This window comes from Cuculus canorus, chromosome 25 (genome assembly GCF_017976375.1).
Source record: "Cuculus canorus isolate bCucCan1 chromosome 25, bCucCan1.pri, whole genome shotgun sequence".
Taxonomy (NCBI): Eukaryota; Metazoa; Chordata; class Aves; order Cuculiformes; family Cuculidae; genus Cuculus; species Cuculus canorus.
The window spans coordinates 4,518,408-4,540,742 of NC_071425.1; the positions used below are offsets into that span (position 1 = coordinate 4,518,408).

The following is a 22,335-nucleotide window of genomic DNA, read 5'->3' on the forward strand; positions in this document are numbered from 1 at the left end:
TATCTTGAGTTTTGAGCTATTGTAAATTCAGGTGTACCTTTGTGTCATCCTCCTGGCTTCTCAAGGCAGTATTTCTACTAGTAGAACATATTCGATTGCTCGTATTAGATGATAAAGCATGCAAGTTATTTACTACTAGTCATTTGGAATATTCCAAGAGGTTGGATAACAACCTTGCTTTAAATGAATTCTGACTTATAATTAGAAAGTATCTTACCTAATTTTCTTTCAATTGCATCCGTATCCTCTAAACATGTCTTGCAGATGATAAAACCTGCACTATAGAGCTGTGGCAAGATCATTCTGCTCATTCCAGAGTTTCATAAAACGACTTGGAGAAGATGTATATGGGTGACTGTCCAACACAACTGGGCTAGAGTTAACATAGATGCAGCGATACTGGTATATAAGAAAGATGCTTTAATAAGCAATGTTGCTAGCTTTGCAAAATGAAGAGGAACAAGAATAACACCATACTGGAAAGATGCAAGGGATGAGACTGGTGCACCAAAAGGTCTTGTTTACAGGGCACCGTACACAGGGAAGATCAGACCTCTGCAGGCAACGGCAGACAGGAATGAGTTTCAGCTAACATGCACCTCTACAGTACTCACCATTTTTATCAAATTACAAAACATAGGCATTTCCAGCATCATCTCTCTGTATTTTCTTATTAACTCCCATCTAAAAACCCTGCGTATTCAAGTCTCCTGAAGCCTTCAAACAATCAAGGCAAAACAAAGCCTTCTAATAATTAAGTTGTCTTCTTCAGGACTTGATGTAGCCAATCTGGCAGCTTTTACTTGATTTGGAACAAAGTCATAAATGCAGGAAAGATGATGATTTGGAGCTGTAGCTCAGCTACTTAGTACTTCAGCCTCCTCCTTTTAGCACCCTTTTGGAGCTGCTTTGTTGCTGTGAGGGTGGTATCCCATCAGGTGGCATTTGCAAAGATGTCTGGTAAAAAAATCAGCTTCCCAAAAGTCCCATTTAAAATCATATGCAATTATTCTCATGTGAACTGAAAGATGCCTCTGGTTTATGACCTGCCCTATCGCACGGGTATTTGTGCAGGTTGCTTAACATCTGGCCTGTGTCAGTAGGAAAAGATCGGGAAAGTGGGCACAATCCATAGATGAGCATCCGCATCCTCATACCAGTGCAAAAAACTCTCTCCACCTCTGAAATACCTATAACTTACACAGATGGCTCAGTTTTAGTGCCTAATTGGAATGGATTTGCAACTAATGATCTTGAGTGAAGGGAAACATTTTGTTGGCCTGGGGGTAAGCACTGTCCACAGGCCATCCCTCCCACCTGGCTGAAGTAGCTTGTTCTAGTTGTTGCTACTGGTTCCTGAACCTTGCGCAGATGCCTTAAGTCTAGCCACAAAATTTGTGGCCAAGGGATGAAAATTCCAGCTCGTTAGTGTCCCAGCACTGCTTTAAGGGCTTTGGAAGCATGGGACACTCTCTGAACCTTCACTGTACAAAATGCATTATTTACAGTCTAAAATTCACTCTCATTTTTCACCAATCTGTTTCATCTGAGAATTCACTTTTATGTGAATTCTCAAGGTTTGGATTCAGAAAGGCAGTGTCAGCTTCCGACTTGCTTTAGTTTTTCCCAGTCTTTATTTATTACCATCTAGAAAGACCAGCAGTTTCAAAGTTAATTTGACATACTTCCCTTTTCTAATCCATATATTTACAAGACAGTTTTATACAATCTTTCCCTTAAATAGATGATAACGAGCTATGACCTAACCCAGCTGACAGGCACCCAAAATGAATCCTTGTTTAGTTTCTCTAACACAGTTTTCAGCTGATTACATGCACTCTGGAGATCTTCTTTCACCAGGGTAGTGTCAATTAGATGGCCATACTGCTCTTCAATGAACGCTGCTGAATTAAGAATTTCCTGCTGTTCTTCATCCTGCTGATCAGTACAAGAAGATGGTCTGAGATTTACAGAATGTCTTTTTAATTACTAGTATTTTAAAGCGTATCAGCACAAGTCATTACTTTTAAAGGAAATTAAGAGCTGCTAAGAGAAGGAAAGGTTCTGTAAGAGATTACACTTGAGATCAAGGAGCAGGATACTGCAGGAATGTGGAAAGCTGTTTCAAAAAATGCAAGAGGTGATAGGGAGAGGGGGGAAAAAACATGTTACAGGAGGGCCGTAAGATGGTGACACTGCATTTTATGTAGTGAGAGTTGCTGCCTAACCTAACACCTGGAAATCCTCCTCAAAATCTGAAAAGGAATGCTGGCCCCAAAGTCCCCAAGTTCAATAATTGTAAGGGCTTACATGAAAACTTATCAAGCGACCTAAGCTCTGTTACATGTAAATTCAAGTTGAGGTCACCCCAAAGTAATGACATTATGGACTGTCAGTATTTCTATTCACATTTATACACCACCTGTATGCTATTGCTGTGGGTTTGGCCCTTGTAAGACCTCCACATGCTGCGTTTTGTGTGCACCCGATTAAGAGCCTGGGTGTCCCTCTGGAGGTATCGGGAATAGGTGTTGCCCCTACCACATGCTCAGCAGAAATGTAAAATACTTATGAGTTTACCTGCGTTCAGTAGCATTTTCCCCTGCTGCAACCTTAAGTAATGTACATAGATCGTGCACTTTGTTCCATGTTACTTATAGAATTAGGTTTTAAAGGAGGCAAAAATCTCATTCTAAAGTTCCAGAGGAAGAGGAGTTCTGTATCATTGAAATGCTAGCCCAAATACTTCCTCCATGTCTAAAAAGAAAAGACTAAAGTTAGAATACTTACAAGGGGGGCTGAGATTTCTTCTGACACAGGAGATTTTAGGACATGTTTTTTCTTTTCTGGAATGAGAGGCTTCACAAAGATAACATACGGCTTAAATTCAGGAGTCCTCAAGTGCTTTAGTGCCTGTGAACAGATGTGTTTTGTTACAGGTCAACGATCTGTTCAAACAGGTTCAACACTTTCTCTAAGCAGACACTATGGTGTGATATTCTGTGTTCTATACATTTGACCACAGTAACATTTTGCTCTTCCAAAGAAAGGTTAATGTCAGGGCCCACGGGCTTCCCGAAGCAGGTTGGCTGCACAGCTGTCCTGCTACATATTCCGATACCAGGAACAAGGACATGGCAAAAGATACTGAGAACAGAATAACAAAAATTGACTTGACAGGCAAGTTATGGTTCACTTCACTTAAGAGGCCAAACACTGGATATTTTAAACCTTGAATTATCTGGCGTAGCATTACAAGTCTTTTCCTAGCCCAGTTACAAAATCTGAATCAAAATTTCAAAGATTAACTCCCTGTATGGCAGGATTAAGAGCAGGTTTGCTGGCACTGGTTACAACACTAGCGAAGCTTCAGAGTCAACGGGAAGGAACAAGAATGAAAAACCCATCTGTGCTCTAAGTACTCTCTCTAGGACTCGTGCAGGCTAGGACAGCGATGCACAGTTCTACAGCAAGGGAAAAATCTCTTTATTTTAAATCATATGCAGTTATTTTCACGTGAGCTAAAAAAGGTCTCTGGTTTATTATGAGCTGGATTGTCACAGCGAAAACTGATAAAGTATTATCTCGGCTGTATAAACCGGACATCTAGAACTGCAAACACTCCTCTGCTTTCTATAGAGCTCTGTTTTGCTGAGCTATTGGTCCGGCCTCCTGGGAGAAACACAAGTTCTGAGAGCAAGAAGCCCCAAATGGTGAACAACATCAGTTACTTCAGCTGGCAGCCCAGTAAGAAACATTTGTTTTCTTTAAAATAAGCAGCAGAACTTACTTCAGGTACCACATCCACCAAACAAACCTTCTTTTTTGCCATCACAGACCGGATTGCCTCCAGACTTGTACCATACAGATTTTCTTTGTATTCTCCATGTTCCACAAATCTAAAAAAGCAAGACATTTGAAAATGCCATCCACAAAGAATATTTCACAACATCAGAGAACTGCTTCCCAAAGTCAGAGCAGTCAAATTGTCAGGGGAGGGGGGGGAAGGAGGTTCTTTTTTTCTGCTTTTTATTCCATTCTGGTTGCCTACAGCAACAGTTTTCTTCCCAGGTCACTGATAGCTAATCAGCACTGCTGACAAATAGGGGCAGAAGCTGCATTAATTCAATTAACTGATGGTCAAGCCTAACAGAAGAAAGAGGGAATAAAGAGCTTCTTATTTGGAAAGCTAAACCCTTCTAATACAGCCAGTCCAACTTTACACTTGATTTCAGTATTCATATGATGCAAGATTTAACTAGCAATATTCTTGAAATACAGTCAATTACGCCAGTACTTTAAAATTCACTCACTTGTTTTGCTGCACGTCTGTCTCAAATGATTGCTTAGAAACAAAATTGTACTCGACTCCCTCTCTCTCGTGACTTTTCTTTGACCTGGTTGTATCTAGAAGAGAATAGAAGCAAGAAACGGGAGACACATCAGCCTTTGCAAACAAAAATATTTTCTCTGTTTAGTTCCAGTCACGTTTTCATGACAAGGTAGTAACAGACTAGCAACTTCAAATTAAATAAAATATAAATCAAACATTATAATTTCGCTTTAAACTCAATCTCAAAAATTGGAAGACTGAAAATGAAGTTGTTTTGCTTCCAAGCAAGCTATAAATAGCACAAAAATTAGGAGGCATACTTTCTGCACCTGGTAGAAGCAGTAGAGTGTATCATACAGAAAATAGTACTTCTTAACTGCTTGGAATATTGGACTCTGACTTTTTTCAAAATTTAGAGAATGAAAATAGGAAATACATAAAGTCCTATTATATTGCCCCTGAATTTGGAATAAGAATATCCCTGGCTGTTTTCCCACACTACTGTGAAACTTACTGTAATTATCTGTCTCCCTTATCTTTGATGTCACGATTTCTTTTAATAATTGTTATAACTGTAGGAGAAGCTTTGGTGATCATTCTAGAATCTTTTATGCCTGACCATAAAAGGGACGTCTGCTATTTTTTTATCTATTAGTTTTTCACGCTAGTTCTTTTTGGAGATTATAATCTTATTTTTTCTTCCTGTATACAGTTTCTCATTTTTGAACGGACGCTGAAAAAATGCAGTCTGTTCACTTGAGGAAAATATAATTCAATGAAATCAACTGAGCTGACAGAATTCCAGAGTGCGTGTGAGCCACGTTATGTAGCAATCTATTCTGCTCTTAAGGGCAAACGTAGCATATTACACTGAGAAAAATAATTAGAAGTACTTTTGAAAGATGCATATAACCAACGTTCAAAACACAAATTGTCAATCCTCAGCGCGGGCAGCACTACGGTATTAGCATTTATGGAAAAAAGTGGCAAAACACAAAAGTCAGTAAAATTTACTCACGTGGAACTGCAACCCCATACTCCTGTGGGTTCTCTGACACAACCTTCTGCTTGAGCTCACTTAATTTGGCCCCCAAACAACCTAGTAAAATAGAACTGACTGAGAGATTTCTGTGCGGAACAAAATACTGCCAAGAGAATAAATCATAACAGTTTCATATAAATAATACGATGCAGGAGTGTGCTTGAAGAAACCTGTACATGAGAGACCTCGTGACCCCACGTTCGGCTTTGAAGAACATCATCAGGAGCAAAGTGAATCCTTAAACAGTTGTTGGGCAAACATTTGTCAGGCATGAAGTCAAAAAATCTATAAGCTAGGCAATCAGTTTCATGAGATACCCTTGCGTTCTATGACATCCTGGGAAACCGGCTTAATACAAAGATGTTAAGCACTGAATTAAAATGGCACGTGAAATTGTTAGATAATTATAACATCGACCTTTGCATCAATTGTTCTGACAGCCTAAGTATGGACAGTTTGAGTAAGAACCAATGGAAAGTGTATCAGAAAAACGAGAAATAGTCCCGCGTCATTATTTTCAGAAGGATGTGGTGAGTTTGATTGGTTTGGGGTTTTTTGATTGGGTGTTTTGGTTTTTTTTTGTTTTTAATGTCACTTAAAAGAACAGAACAACTTCTGACCAAAACTAGAAAAACCTTTAAAAAAAACCCACCAGAACCACAACAACCAAAGCCCTCCAGAAAGCCTCTTGGAGTGCAGGTGATAAGGGAAGAGGGAGGTAAGTGGGAAACGTTGAACTGATTGTGTCTCTTACCAATCAAAACCACCAGCCTCTGCTGTTCACCAGGCTGCTGCTGGTATTTTGTGACTTCTTCATACGTTAGGAACTCTGCTGCATCTGCCTGCTCTGCCTGCTTTCCTTCATTCAGATTGTTTTCCTTCTCTTTACGACTCAATCTAAAGCTCCTGCGTAAGCCAGCTGCAGGGAACAACAAAAGATACATTAAACCATGTCTCTACTTACCTAAATTTTCAAGCTTGTTCAACTAGAACTTACGCTGGTTTTGAATATGAGTTACTCTCATTATTTTTATTATAATCAAATCAGCGCACAGATGCTAATCTTATTGTTGAAAAATTTGCATGTCAGGTAGAAAACCAAGCACTCAATCTATAATAACCCCTACTTATATCACCTTGAGTTTAATTAAGACTCTGCATAGAGACAATCTAGTTTATAAATGTATAGGAAATTAATGTAAATAAACTAGAGGGTTTTCTAACGTTAGAGAAGAGGCAAGGGATTTTGGTTTCTCACCTATGTACTGTCCGTTGAAATATCCTTCGCAGTCACAGTCTTCTGTAAATTAAAAACGAGGGGGTAAGGGCACAGGGGAAAAGCAAGAGGAGAGGAGGTAGATATCTTAACACCTGTGATAAGAGTCCAGCTAACTGGTGAAGGAGAAGTTTTATATTCTGCATCATACGCACATGCTTCTCTAAATAAACGTTAATGATACAATAAATTATATCTCTTGGCTAGTGGTTTATATTTTAAGAAATCCTTGATGTCCATAGTGCACAAGAGAATTTTACATCTCGGTATTTATGGTTCCCAGAATTTACACTCTTCAGGATTCATTACTGCTGCTAAAGTGTAATATTCAGACCTAGGTAAAAAAAGACAACTCTGCAAACACAGAGCTCTTTTTCTCATGTACAACTTTATAAATGGGTATGATTACATAAGAACATTGCTGCTTCTAACGTTTCAATACCATTTGGGCTTGAAATCAGAGATGATGATGAAAGATGAGCTGTAAACGCCTTAATTCTGACTAAGTTAAATAATCATTGCATATTAATTCTTTATTAAAAAGATTTAAGGCTTTTGTTACACGCATGTATGTAAAAAAATATGCAAATCTATGTTAAAAAAAGCCAACCTTCCCCTCTGCAATCTATGGCCACTCCCAAGGCCCCCAGAAGTACTCAAAATGAACCCATGATACATGCAGCTTAGATCTTTAACAAGATGCACAAATCCAGAGAAAGAGCTTTCTTTTATAATGAATAGTTTTGTGTAGGTATGTAATCAAGCAAAGCCAATGTATAAAACATTATCTTTAAATTAACGTTGCTAACTACAAGTAGCAGTGTGTGTCCATCCATCGGTTGGATCAAAGCTGTTTCCTGTGTTTGAAGGTAGGCTCCAGCTCTCGCTTGTCCTATGATGGGGTATATCAGTCATGGCCAGCTAATTATAGAACATCGTTAGTACTTTCACTGAAGTTGACGCAATACCAAACTTGGAATATTATTCTTGTAAGCATATATAATGTGGAAAACCTCACAGCATGCAGCATTCAACAGAAAATATCTGATCTTTGGAAAAGCGGATGGTACGGTGAGATTTAAACTGTATGAGCCCAACAAAGAGAAAATAACACAGAAAACAGTCTTAATGAACAGCGAAGAAAAATTAATTTGGATTGATACAGGTGGTCTAAAATGTTAAGCTCAAATACTTCAAATACAAAGACTGCATTTAACTTGCAGCTCTTTCAGCCTCACTCAGAAACCTATAGAATATGTAAATGCGTATCAGAAAAGACAAATCTTTTCTCTTAAACTGGGAGTAAATGTTGAAGCCATCATTACCTAAGTCATCAATCCAAATTAAATGAGTTTAAACAATAACTCATGAAGGAACTGCTGTAGGAACAACTTGGATCTACTATTCCCTTTGCTTGCAGGCTTAGCAAGTATTTTAGAAAATGTATTGATTGTTTGTATTCAGACAGAAGATTAATTAGGAGAGTACCTACCTTTATCAGAAGACTGATCATCTGTAGTTAGCATGAAAGGCAGAGTTGGTATGATATTAAAAGACTGGCAAACGATTGAATGAAATTAGAGGGAGTGGAAAGGAAAGTCTGATTTACTTAACAGGCTTTTCTATCTTAAAAAGAAAATGCAGCGATGTACCCTTATCAACTGACTAAAGACTTTTTTGTTGCTGGAATTTAGTATTATAACCAGTTATCAGCTTAATTGGCTCAAAAATATCTGAAAAAAAGCTTAAGTAGCAATCCTCATTACATGTCTTCTAACATTTAACGTAAGGGAAACTAATTTGAAGTAGTTTCATTTAAATCAGTTATGCTGGTTTATAATTTGATTGAGCACCTTCCTTCCTCTTCATAGCTTAAGAATCCCTATATCTCTCCATGAGATGTGCCATATACCAGGGGTCTGAAGTTCAGTTCTCATCCTGGTGATGAACAACTCCCGGATTTCTAGTCTACGTGAGGCCCACACAGTAATAAGAGCTGTGCTTAAGTACCAACAGGAACATCATATTCTGGGAGAACACACAGCCTTCTGCCTTTCATCTCTGACTAGCAATTCCATCACAACGAACAGTTTTTGTGTGAATAATTCACTGACAGAGGCTTCAGAGCTGTAAAGAATCACTTCTAACTCTACTTAAGACTGGCCCTGTGACACCAAGCCTGACACACAGGTGGTATTGCCAGCTCCAGTGATTTTTATCCTCCTTAAAGCTACAGTTTAATTTCCTACAAGCTTAGAGTCATCTAATGCGCTTATGTAAGAATTTATTTCATATACTTATGTAAGAATTTCAAGACGTGTGCATTGCGCTACTTTTGCGGCTTCCAAGTTTCAAACTGTAGAAAAAAATGTGACCACCACTAAATTTTAAAGCATCTCAACAGCATGCAAGGCCTCACGGTCTTGAACGTAGGAAGAGGGAGACAGCATTGTGTTTGGAAAACAACAGACACTATCAACGGTGGATAAAGCTCAACCCCAAATCCTCTCGTGGCAGCTTGTATCCATGCAAATCACTCAATGATGGCTTACACAAAACATATTCAAACATACTAATACATAAAAATACTGAGAAGTTGGTATCAACTAAGTCATCACGGAAGGAACAGAACAGACTTACATAATGGCTTCTTCAGAGTTCTGGGATTCTGCAGAGTGCCCATTGTTCTTCGGTAACTCAATCGTCTGCATAGAAAATAACTATATTTTAGCCAGATAAACTCAGAATTATGAAGATTTTATAGCACGTTATACATATGACATTGAAAATGCAGAATGAAATAGTACTTTTTCCTGAAAGATATAAAATGTCTCTGATTCAACATTTTAAAAGACTTTTTCTTTAGAACTATATCAGTCCCAGATTGCTACTCGTAAGTGCCTGAGAGAGATTCTAAAACATTTTAGGCTTTCTTGTATCAGAGCACTGAAATCAATACCATGCTACTTTTATCAATGTAAATATTTCTGGGTTTTCCCCACTCAATCTTTTTTTCTTCCAAGATTAAGAAAACTTGTATTGTATTCTATTCTAGCTTAGAACCCAACTTCTATTTGCCATGAGTCTGCAAGACTTCTGTACTATAAATACAGGACTTGAGGGATATGTTTGCTTTCAAAAATACACATATCTTGTTGTGAAAACAAAGAAACTTCAAGCTCTAGAAGTTGTCTGAGTTCAAGCCAAATACTCTCTTAGGAGCCAGAAGAAAGATCAGAAACAGTTTTAACACCACCACACATGAATTCAAAACCGTTACAATCAATCAGCATTTCCTCTTATACTCTTGGAAGCACAAGTCTGAAATACAGTGTCCCCACAAGCCAAGAGGGGCAAGAGACTCATATTCCACGTTTCATTTCATACACGTTTGTTCAGCAAGTGCTCTGTCCTCATGCTACGAAGCAGAAGTCAAGTCAATCCTTGACAAACCAGCCAAGGAAAGCTAGGAAATTCATTATATGTTATATATATTATGTATCATTGTTATATAAACAGAGAAGATAAAACTTTTAGCACTTTCCTCTAAGCACCTTGTATTCATCCTGGCATGACCCTACCTTTTATTTCCCATGAAAAAAAGGCAGCATAAAATCAGCGTGACACTATGTGTGGAAAAAAAATATATATGTACTCTTCACTGACAAACCTTTCTTGGAACTGTTTTGAGGGGATCAAGCCAGCTCTGAGGTTGGTATCTCCAACACGCTTTGCTTGCCACCACGTGGGATCATCTTGGCTTACAACTTCTAGGACGTGGCGTTTCTTAAATGGCAGCCCAGCCTCCTGGCAAGGAATGGCTCTGTCTTCTTTGGGATTATAGCAGAAAAGCGCCCTCATAAACACCTTTGAAAGAAAATAACAGGTCCTTTCTTCTCGTCCTATTCAGAATTCCAAATACCTTTAAAATGCTTCCTCTGTGCTTACACTGCTAACTACATATACTCTTCATCTCTCCTTCAAGCTTTACAGTACTCAAAAATACTGAGATCTGGCAAGCTGCATCTGTATTTTGACTTACCCACTTATGCAGAAAAATAAACTAATCTTCAAGCACATATCAAGTCAAGCACATAACCAGTCCCTATGTATTGGCATCGTGGAACATGGAACTTAAAGATCTAAGTCCCAAGAAACACAGTTCACAGTCTACAGAAGCACAAAATGTAACAAAGCTAAAAAAGTAAAGGGAGGGAGAAAACAAAAAAAAGGGATTTATAGCAAACTGCTCAGCTATAAAGACTGTCCTTAAAGGCATCAAAGTCTACTATTCAACTCTGGATTTCTATCCTTTACCAACATTTACTATTTAACACATCACAGCAGAACTACTTTTAGAAGTTATCTGTAGGGCTTCAAGGAAAAATTCAGCAGCTGAGAGCAGGGAAGCAGAAATAGAGGCTGACAGAGGAATCCTGTAAGGGACCAGTCAAACAGTGAGTCACTGCTGATCAAGAAGGGCAAACGAAGCCGTGGGCTAATGGGCTCAAATGATGCATGCAGTTCTGTCTGCAAATAGGTCTGTGTTGACTCAAGCAAGCGGCAAAGTGCCCAGAGATAATGGACAGATAGGAGCTGTCATGGTAAGAGGATACTGTCCGTGATCAAGAAGAGAGAAGTCATGTAAGTAATTCTAGTGAATAAGAGGGCACTGCATTTTACAACAAGAAACCGTTCTCCCGTTTTGTGAGTTCAGTTACGGCTCTGTGACATTCCTCATTGAAACAGCAGGAATCTCGCATTTACAGAGATGCCAGAATTGTTTAAATGTGGAAATCCATGCTTCAGTATTTCACTAAGTTGCATACCTTGCTGTCTTTTAGACGATCTTCTTCCTTGATGGCTGGGATTATTTTTAACGTTATTGATCCCTGAGACTGAGCCTGAGAAAGAGACAATGTTTTTTTTCACTTTGAAAGCAGGACAAGGACGCAAAGCGGACTATTCAAGTTCCAGTGGAGGAGCTAGCGTCTGTCTCCTCAGAACTTTAATAGGCCACTGGGAGAAGAAAAATATGCAAAGACAAGCAGAAACTGCAAATTTTAGCTCTATATGCGTTTTAAAGTCATGGTTAAATTTCATCATCTATTGCGATTACCAGATCACCCAATAGAAATAATCTTGCAATGAAAATGAGTGCAGACCAAAATCTGACTTATTTCTTCCGGTCGTTTGTGAAGCACAGTAATCCCATTGACTTCTCTTAGTTCATCTCCAACATGGACAAGACCTAAAAAGACAGTAAGTAAATCAACATTTAGATGGGAAAGCTTCACTTTCTCTTACATCTGACCTAGGTCAATAGCACATACATCCTTCTCCTCCCTCCTCCAGCTTAAAGGATTTATTAGAGCCAAGTGCCTCTATCAGCAGCGTGCTCTGAAGCCTCCTGCCTTTATTCCATAGGACATTGTTTTCCACGCAGCAGTCTTGCAGGAGACCAGCGTGAAGGTAGAGAACGTGTGACGAGATACTCTGGAAAATCACTGCTTCTATATTTGGAACAGCACTTAGAACGCAAAACTGGAATCATTCCTAAGGATGATCAGATCTTGTGGAGTCAGGAAACATAATGCTGACTGTAAAGGCAGGAATGACAGATCAACACTAGATGGTCCTAGAAAGAACACTGGACTACTTTTTTTAACAAGCCATGAAGAGGCCCTTACAAGTTTTAGGTTGGTTTATCCAGTTCAGCAAGAAATGTTGTGTTATACAACTACTGTCAACTGACCTAAACAACTTGGTATAGCAAACAGAAAACACCACGTGACACACTGAATAAGCCAAGACACTGGCTTAAAGGTAAAAACCATTCTTTTCCTATTTCTCCCATCCCACTTGGCATTTTTTCCTACAGGCTATTTTAGAGAAAAGCACATCCAATTAAATTACTGTATTGCTGATGCAATACAGCAACATCAAGCGCATGCTCTAGTCACTGCACATTACATTTATCAGATTGAATTAATTTGAAGATTGCTAACGATCAAGAAGAAAGCTGTAATTGGCTAACATTATTTCATCACAATAACTCATTAATTTTGGGATTGCATTATTCGTATATTCAAAAAGCACATAAGCTTTGGAGCCTGTAAATCTCATATAAGGCCAGCGCAGCTTATTTAATAAAATATGGCTTGATCAACTTCTAGAAAATGGAAGGTCAAATACTGCATGAATTAACCCTGTAGCTCCTGAAAGCATGCTGAACGACTGCCTGTGCACAGAAGTCTCTCCTGCCACTGGACACTTAAAATTTAGAAATTTAATTGTCAAGTCAGACACGTAGGCTCCCCTTTACAGTCAATAAGGAAGAAAGGCAATTCCAGCAGTGACCTATTCCATCCTAAAGCTCGTTGGGATGATTTGTTCTCCAGCCATGTCCATCTCCTTCACTATGCAAAGAGCCTATGTATTAGGTCAGACTTGACATCTAGCAGTTGCCTATTAAGGTTTCAATAGGCTGTTATGTTTCATTTTACAAAATAGTCTATATGTATCCTAAACACTCACGTCCAAAGGACTGGTTTTGAATGAATACTCATTAGATTTAGCTAGAGATTATTGTTCTAGGTATGTGTGAGCATGCTTTATTTCGGAAATTTTAAACCAGTATACAAAGGCAATTTTAAATCCCTTTTTTTCTGAAATTTACCACTGCGATCGGCTGCACCACCTCTCATGATCCTTGCCACAATCACAGCTCCTGTATGCTCATCTCTTCTGATGGTAGCTCCCTGAAAGAAAACAAATTTAATATGTATAATAAGCATAATTGCTTCGACTATTTCCTCATAGATCCTGTTCCCTGCATTAACTGACGTTATAAACCCATGCTTATAAAGCGTCACACACAAAACTGAAGGTGTATTTACCGAAGTTTTCTTTCTGTCTTGCTTTAGCTTCAGAACACTCCTGGATTTTGCAGTTATTTGATATCTCAAAGTATCTCCTCCATACTCACAATAATATTTTTGCGCTACAGAACTTTCTGACTAGAAAAGAGTAATCTTATACCTACCAACGGTTCTTTATTTTTCACTAGCCGAACAATTTTCACTGATTCCTCATCAAAATCATCATCAAAGTTATCGGGTAGAGGCGGAAGGACTGGGTCAAAGTTCTTCTGTGCTACAGTGTCATGTACTACAAGCATGGCCTGCATAAAGGAAATAAGAAGCAGTATTATAATGGGGTAACATTATTTTCCAGCTCTCATGTTCCAAACGTTACAGCAAGCAAACCTCCCCCTTCCCAACCTCACCATAAATGCAAAAAAAAAAAAGATTTAGTAGTTATCTTATTTATCATAAACTACATATTGATATATGTTGATATTTAAAGTAAATCCAGGCAATAACAAAGCTTAGCCTGAATAAACTTACAGAATGGACACTGAAGCAAAAAATTAGGAATTATACCCCTTTTTTTTCTCAGCTCCCTCAAAAATATTAAGGAGGGGAGAGAAGATAACATGGTGCGTTGCACACGAAAGGTCTGCGCTGTGTCTTCTCAATCCCCTTTGCATCCTACAGTCTGCGCAGGAAATCATAGTGGAATAGAACTACAGTTTGTAGGAGGTTTCTCCTTTCTCTTCGGGACTCTCCAATGTAACTTTTCCATTATAAAACATTCTATTGGATTTCTGCAAAGGGATTAAGGTCTCTGCTGTGTTTTTTACCCTGAGATGTGGTGTTGACAACAGCTGAAGTAGCTCTTTTTCTTCATTATTCACTGGTGCAGTCTGCAATTCTTCTATTACCTTTAAAATATAAATTAATAACCTCAAAATTAAAGGAGTCCACCAAACAAGATCATATATTTGCAAATGAGTGTTTCCGCTAAAAGTTCGCTAACTTCTATCGTCTTTCAAATTAGCGTGGTTTAAAACATTGGTTTGTTCGAAAAATCAGGTTTAAATAATAAGAAAGTGAGACGAAGATATTTACTCACATCTTCAACCAGTCCTGCAGCACTGTGCAAAACAGGAGTTGGACTCTGTCTTTCATAATGACGGAGCTTTTCATGAATCTGAAAAAGATTATTCAAGTATATTACTACAGAGAGACATGAAACTTCCTAAATATACTTACACTGCGATATTTTCATATTTAAGGAATATAGTTTTTCTGAGATGAAGCGTCAGAAAAAGAATCCCTCTTGGAGTTACTTCTGTTTTGTTTAGGAGTCTTTTAGTTTTCCTTTTGATCATTCCAGTTTCACAGCAGCATATGGGAAAAAAATGAAGGCATTTCACACTGCTTTTTACTTGTGGGGCACTGTATCTGCATTTTGGCAATTGAGGCAGAAATATTTTTTCTGAATTTAATTTCTAAATGTTAATTGTCAATGAATGTTCTTAATGTTTGTGCTTAAATAAATACATGCTTTGGTCAGAACAGAATTGATTTGGTAAAGTAATTAGTTGAAAAATCAAGGGAACAGAGAAAAGTAACCTGTAAGGAAAATATATGTTCATAAATGAACTTTTACCTTCATCAGGTAGCTGAGACTCTTTTCACTGAACACATCCCTAAGGAATCCCATTTCTTCTTTATGATTTGAATCAGGTCTCAGCTGAGATGTCAAAAGGGCCAAAGTTTCATGCAATCCTGAATTTAAATTCAAGACAGAACAAAAGCTTTGCATGGAGCATGTCCCACAGGACCTTCCATTGCAGACTTAACATCAACTACATTTACTGGGGTACTATCTTAGTCATCATTAAGCTTGCAGAGAGATTTGTGCTTAACGTTAATCACCCATTATGTCTAGAACAGTTAGCCCTCTAACAAACTTTGAGTTACTGGAGTGCCACAGCAGACTCGCAAAATGACTGAACTACCTCTTCTGACACACAGCTACCAGCTCTGCTTCAGGAGTAACTTTGCTTACGAGTGTTATCCTACCTGTGCTGTCTCTGAGGCACCAGTCAGAAGTTTGGTGTGACCAGAGGAGGAAAAGATTGGTGTGGATTTTCACTGCAGTGGAAGCAAAGCTTGTGGCTAGTTCTCTACAAAGTGCTTAAATCATAAATATCCCAATTTTGCAGTGCAAACATCAAGTTTTACCGGGTAGACCCTGACTGGGAAAACACTCCCAACTCCCAACAAAAAAAAAAAACCCAAAAACAACAAAACAAAAAAAAAGGGTGATTACTAAAATCTGCTCCTTTGGCTATTCCCTCTATGAAATTCCAAGTGCACTTGGATCCAGGAGATTCAAACTCACTTCTGCTTTAAAACTCGGTATCATTAGCATATCTGACTTCACTCTGGGAAGCAACCTGGAGAGAAGCTGATTAGCAAGCCTGGAATGGAATCACTGGTTTGTAAGTCAAAAGGAAGAATATTAACAACATTTGCCCACACCTATTTATTAAGTGGCAGAGCAAGCAGCAGAGATACAAGAGCTAATCTTTAATAAGCATGAGTAGAAGCCAGTGTTACACTGAGAGGTCCAAGTTTGTCCCTAGGAGCCTTTTATACTATACCTTCCTTCTATTCTTTTAGGTAATTGCTAACAAATCTAGTTGGAACTATCTTAATTCTATTTTAGTGAACTCCAGTTTGAATCCATTTGCTGCGTGAAATATGTACTAACATTTCAGTCACTGGTTGGTTGAAAGCATGCAGGTTAATTACCTGAGTCTTCTGAAAGCACTGGCATGGCTTTGTTCTTAATCTGAGACAATGTTCAACTTCAATCAACACGATTATTTCTTCTTTCTGGACTGCAATTCAGAGACAGTCCTGAAACAAGCAAAGATAATACCTAAGCTCAAGCATGTGACAAAAATGGCATTAAAGAAAAATAATAAACTCTAGTGCATCTTTCCCTCAAGTATTCAGTTTAAACAGAATCAGGCAGAGCCCTGCAGTTATTCTGCTAAGCAAGTAACACAAAAAAAAAAAATATTATGTTATATAATAACCATACGGTATCTTGGATAAAGCTGATGCTGAAGACAGCAGATGTTTCTCTGTTCTGTTCTCAAGGTAGATGGTTTTAGAAAGCCTAAGTAATTGTCTGAAGAGACAAAAGAAAAAAGCACACCGCAGAATGGAGGTCTGAAAGCACTGATAAATACCACACACACAGAAAGAGAGAGAGCATGCAAGAAGACACCATCACAATAAGATGTTCTGGAGCTTCCTAAAAGTACACCTCAAAGGAATTTACCCCCTGCTGGCATTCTGATGCAGACCATGCTCCAGTGTCACTCCGTTAACCCTGATTGTGGGTACTAAGGATGCTACAACAAAAAAGGCTACTTCCATTGCTCAAACCCTCAATTAGATGCATTTCTTGCTGATTTTTCTTGTCACTGAAAGCAAGTGAAACTTATAAACTGAAAACTGAATCTATGCTTATAATCGCCAGTCCAAGATGAAATATTTCCTGTTCCAGTGCATTTAAAATCTCGTTCATGCTCATCAAATTCATCAGACTACTACTTGAGAAAAAAATACACAGCTATAACAGCACACAAAGAAGATTAGAAAGAAATGTGGGATACTCCAGCTCTTTGCTAAATGCAAAAAAGGATGATCCTTCAGTTTCTATTTGCAGACAAATCTCTGATATTTTGATGTCATGGCAGAAGTTTGATTTTCGGACTCAACTTTATTCTTATTAGCTGCCTGAAAATACTGTAGTATTGCATGGCAAATTAGCAAATACCAGTTGAGCATTATCCACATCCCTGAGTTTCTCTACAACTTACTGAAATATTAATCTCAACAGTCACCTGTATTTTGCACCCCTTATCTTCTACTGCTACGATTAATCAGTCCACTTGTCTGTCAAAACACAACTGAGTTCTCCAGGCAGGAGAACTGAAAATATTGAAACTTCACTCTAATCCATGATACTTGAGTTCATCACATATACTACATATTTAGTTAAATAACTTTCAAAAGCATTTGTATTACCTATACCTTTGAAGAAATAAACATTTCACACCACCCCACACACTTCATGCCAAATGAAATACATAGGCAATTCATTTAACTGCTCTGGGTCTTTAACCGTTTAAATATGTGTCAAATAAAATCCAAATGTTCTCTACTATCAAGAAAGGGAACTTTATTTGTGTGCTCCGTCTTTGTGAGAGTGTGTGCTTCCCACAGACAAACTTATTTAGCACCAAAACCAACACCCTCCTCCCCACCCCAAGTTATTGTCCATAACTTAAAGAAAAAGCAACCTACAGAGGAATCTGGAAAAATGTGTATTTTACTATCTCAAAAACCTGACGGCAAACTCAGAAGTGCCAGAATTAGACGAGTTTGGCCCAGCAATCGAAATGGAGGCTTCCCCAGAGGCATTTCCCATGCTCTGTAAAAATCCTCTTAGCCAGCACTGACTGGAACAAACAGTCAGAAGAATGAAAAGCATTCTATAGCCAATAATTTGTCCCCAGCACACTGCATGTCAATATGCAGGGCTGGCTTCAAGCTATCGAATTCAGCTCCAACGTGTGATATTTTGCAAAAGGGGCTCAAACCCCTTTTTTCCATTGTAGTATGAATAGGCTCAAATACGCTTTTCCTCATTAAAAATATCTACGCTAAACTCCAAGTCATTTTTCTCACATATCCTTGCCCAAGACAGAATGTCTGAGCCACCTTCTTTGGCTAGGAAAATGCCTGTTGCTGTTTGGGAAGAGCTAAATAAACTGAATGGGTGCTGTAGATGGGGTCAAAGAAGGGGATTAAATGGAAGCATTTAATCTGCTTTGGCACATCCCTGTTCCCTTGGAAAACAAACCTAGTGTAGCTGACAGCCTAATACACCACAAAGCTTCTGTAATCCAGCCGTAATGGTCAAAGCGGTAGATCTTATTTCAGAAAGCAGTTGGATTTAACATCTTTCCAGGAGATCATTCCAGTGATTAACTCTGGAAACACATCTGCATGCTAATAACATCATAGCTGATAGCTACGATACAGGATTTAACAAGTGATGGGATGACAGGAAATGGCCTCAAGTCGTGCCAGAGGCGGTTTAGATGGGATAACAGGAAAAACATCTTTACCAAAAGAGTGATGAAGCATAGGGACAGGCTGTCCAGGGCAGTGTTAGTCACCATCCCTGGAGGGGTTCAAAAAACGTAGAGATGGCCCTTCAGGACATGGTTTAGTCAGCATGCTGGGGTTGGGCTGACAGTTGGGTTTGATGATCTTAGAGGTCTTTTCCAACCTTAACAATTCTATGATTCTCACTTTGCTTTTCACAGAATGGTTTGGAAGGCCAACCCGACTTAAAGCCCATCCAGTTCCAACCCTCAGTGAGCATCCCAGTGACTGCCCCTCTCTGAGCACCCCAGCCAGCATGCTTCAGTGATCGACCCTCTGCCAGCACCCTGGCAGAGCGCCTCAAGTGCTTTAGTCAGCACACTTCCACGAAAGCCCCAGCCAGCACCCTTTGAGCAAGAGCCCCAGTGAGCACCCCAATCAGCATCCTTTGAGCAAGAGTCCCAGTGAGCACCCCAGCCAGCATCCTTCTGCAAGAGCCTCAGTGAGCACCCCAGCCAGCATCCTTTGAGCAAGAGCCCCAGTGAGCATTCCAGCCAGTATCCTTTGAGCAAGAGCCCCAGTGAGCACCCCAGCCAGTATCCTTCTGCAAGAGCCCCAGTGAGCATCCCAGCCAGTATCCTTTGAGTAAGAGCCCCAGTGAGCACCCCAGCCAGTATCCTTTGAGCAAGAGTCCCAGCGAGCACCCCAGCCAGTATCCTTTGAGCAAGAGCCCCAGTGAACACCCCAGCCAGCATCCTTTGAGCAAGAGCCCCAGCGAGCACCCCAGCCAGTATCCTTCTGCAAGAGCCCCAGTGAGCACCCCAGCCAGTATCCTTTGAGCAAGAGCCCCAGTGAGCATCCCAGCCAGCATCCTTCTGCAAGAGCCCCAGTGAGCACCCCAGCCAGCATCCTTCTGCAAGAGCCCCAGTGAGCACCCCAGCCAGTATCCTTTGAGCAAGAGCCCCAGTGAGCACCCCAGCCAGCATCCTTTGAGCAAGAGCCCCAGTGAGCACCCCAGCCAGCATCCTTTGAGTAAGAGCCCCAGTGAGCACCCCAGCCAGTATCCTTTGAGCAAGAGCCCCAGTGAGCATCCCAGCCAGCATCCTTTGAGTAAGAGCCCCAGTGAGCACCCCAGCCAGTATCCTTTGAGCAAGAGCCCCAGTGAGCATCCCAGCCAGTATCCTTTGAGTAAGAGCCCCAGTGAGCACCCCAGCCAGTATCCTTCTGCAAGAGCCCCAGTGAGCACCCCAGCCAGTATCCTTTGAGTAAGAGCCCCAGTGAGCACCCCAGCCAGTATCCTTTGAGCAAGAGCCCCAGTGAGCATCCCAGCCAGTATCCTTTGAGTAAGAGCCCCAGTGAGCACCCCAGCCAGTATCCTTTGAGTAAGAGCCCCAGTGAGCACCCCAGCCAGTATCCTTTGAGCAAGAGCCCCAGTGAGCATCCCAGCCAGTATCCTTTGAGTAAGAGCCCCAGTGAGCACCCCAGCCAGTATCCTTCTGCAAGAGCCCCAGTGAGCACCCCAGCCAGTATCCTTCTGCAAGAGCCCCAGTGAGCACCCCAGCCAGTATCCTTTGAGCAAGAGCCCCAGTGAGCATCCCAGCCAGTATCCTTTGAGTAAGAGCCCCAGTGAGCACCCCAACCAGTATCCTTCTGCAAGAGCCCCAGTGAGCACCCCAGCCAGTATCCTTCTGCAAGAGCCCCAGTGAGCACCCCAGCCAGTATCCTTTGAGCAAGAGCCCCAGTGAGCATCCCAGCCAGTATCCTTTGAGTAAGAGCCCCAGTGAGCACCCCAACCAGTATCCTTCTGCAAGAGCCCCAGTGAGCACCCCAGCCAGTATCCTTCTGCAAGAGCCCCAGTGAGCACCCCAGCCAGTATCCTTCTGCAAGAGCCCCAGTGAGCACCCCAGCCAGTATCCTTTGAGCAAGAGCCCCAGTGAGCTCCCCAATCAGCATCCTTTGAGTAAGAGCCCCAGTGAGCACCCCAACCAGCGCCCCTGCGACCACCCCACTGCGAGCACCTCTGCCAGCACCCGTGAACCCCTCTGCCAGCGCCCCTCTGGGCTCCCCTCTACCAGTGCCTCAGTGACTGCCCCAGCCAGCGCCCCTTTGCATCTGTGAGCCCCTCTGTGAGCGCCCCTCCACCAGTGCCTCAGTGACTGCTGCCACCAGTGCCCCTCTGCCAGCGCCCCTCTGTGAACACAATCAGACCCCAATCAGCGCCCCTGCAACCACCCCATTGCGAGCATCTCTGCCAGCACCCATGAGCCCCTCTGCCAGTGCCCCTCTGGGCACCCCTCCACCAGTGCCTCAGTGACTGCCCCCACCAGTGCCCCTCTGGGCACCCCTCCACCAGTGCCTCAGTGACTGCCCCCACCAGTGCCCCTCTGGGCACCCCTCCACCAGTGCCTCAGTGACTGCCCCCACCAGTGCCCCTCTGCCAGCGCCCCACTGAGCACCCCTTTGCGAGGGTCCCTCTTAGAGCCTCGGTGACTGCCGCAGCCAGTGCCCCTCTGGGCACCCCTGTGAACGCCCCAGCCAGCACCTCGCCTTGCCAGCGCCCCATTGAACACCCCTCTGCGAGGGTCCCTCTTAGAGACTCTGCGAGCGCCTCAGCGAGTGCCCGTGAGGCTCCTGAGCGCCCCTCTGCGAGGGCCCCACTGACAGCGCCCGCGAGGCTCCTCCGAGCCGCCTCTCCGCGAGCCCCCTGTCCGTTAGTCCCCCTGTCAAACTCCTTACAGCCTCTACGAGCTATAAGACCCTCTACGCGCTGTAAGACCCTGTTGCAGTGCTATTTCGGCACTGGTGAGACCGCACCTCGAGTACTGTGTTCAGTTCTGGGCCCCTCACCACAAGAAGGATGTTGAGGCTCTGGAGTGTGTCCAGAGAAGAGCAACGAAGCTGGTGAGGGGCTGGAGAACAAGGGTTACGAGGAGCGGCTGAGAGAGCTGGGGGTGTTCAGCCTGGAGAAGAGGAGGCTGAGGGGAGACCTTATTGCTCTCTACAACTGCCTGAAAGGAGGTTGTGGAGAGGAGGGAGCTGGGCTCTTCTCCCAGGTGACAGAGGACAGGACAAGAGGGAATGACCTGAAGCTCCGCCAGGGGAGGGTCAGGCTGGATATCAGAAAAAAATCCTTCATGGAGTCCTCGGGCACTGGAACAGCTGCCCAGGGAGGGGGTCGAGTCGCCTTCCCTGGAGGTGTTTAAGGAGAGGGTTGATGAAGTACTTAGGGACATGTTTTAAGGGAGTGTTAGGAACGGTTGGACTCGATGATCCAGTGGGTCCTTTCCAACACGGTGACTCTCTGATTCTACGAGCGCCCCTGCCCGCGCCCCTGGAAGCCCCCGTGCCCCCCCATCCCGCGGGCGCCGCCCGGCCGGGCCCCGCTCCCGGGCGTCAGAGCGCGCGCGGCCCCGCCCCGCCACAAGATGGCGTCGCCCTGGAGGCCCGCGCTCCCGCGGGGAGATCGTTACCTGCGGGTGCGGGCCCCGCGGCCCGGGCTGCGCTGCCTGCCTCCGCCCGGCCCCTGCAGAGCGGCTCCACAGCTGCCTCGCCTCCCTCCTAGCCCCGCTGCTTCGCCCATGCGCCCTCGGAGCTGCGCTGCGCGCCGCCTCCCTCCCTCCCTTTTCTCCTCCCCCGCGCT

General features: G+C 42.2%; 1 protein-coding gene across 3 annotated transcripts; it reads right to left on the reverse strand.

The window, feature by feature from the left end:
• Positions 1 to 444: 444 nt before the first annotated feature.
• MPP3 (MAGUK p55 scaffold protein 3) lies at positions 445 to 22,303 on the reverse strand. Of its 3 annotated transcripts, none has more exons than XM_054088737.1 (19): positions 22,166 to 22,303; positions 16,320 to 16,427; positions 15,169 to 15,287; positions 14,629 to 14,706; positions 14,357 to 14,437; positions 13,697 to 13,834; positions 13,331 to 13,412; positions 11,817 to 11,902; positions 11,481 to 11,555; positions 10,322 to 10,518; positions 9,292 to 9,356; positions 8,144 to 8,164; positions 6,634 to 6,675; positions 6,130 to 6,294; positions 5,352 to 5,432; positions 4,314 to 4,407; positions 3,791 to 3,899; positions 2,791 to 2,913; positions 448 to 1,938 (listed from the first exon to the last, which is right to left on the reverse strand). In XM_054088737.1, the coding sequence occupies exons 2-19, from the start codon at positions 16,342 to 16,344 to the stop codon at positions 1,756 to 1,758; spliced, it is 1,764 nt and encodes a 587-aa protein (XP_053944712.1). In that variant the 5' UTR covers positions 16,345 to 16,427; positions 22,166 to 22,303; the 3' UTR covers positions 448 to 1,755. The 3 variants fall into 3 exon arrangements, with proteins under 3 accessions (XP_053944714.1, XP_053944712.1, XP_053944713.1); XM_054088738.1 differs by having other exon boundaries at positions 449 to 1,935; XM_054088739.1 differs by lacking the exon at positions 8,144 to 8,164 and having other exon boundaries at positions 445 to 1,938; positions 6,634 to 6,672.
• Between the last annotated feature and the right edge of the window lie 32 nt (positions 22,304 to 22,335).

Coding starts and splice junctions, on each gene's coding strand:
- MPP3 (XM_054088737.1), bottom strand. CDS start 16,344: ATGCCAGTGCTTTCAGAAGACTCAG. Junction 11,556..11,816: donor AAGAAATAAGTCAGATTTTG/GTCTGCACTCAT, acceptor TCTCTTTCTCAG/GCTCAGTCTCAGGGATCAAT. Junction 10,519..11,480: donor ATCGTCTAAAAGACAGCAAG/GTATGCAACTTA, acceptor TTTCTTTCAAAG/GTGTTTATGAGGGCGCTTTT.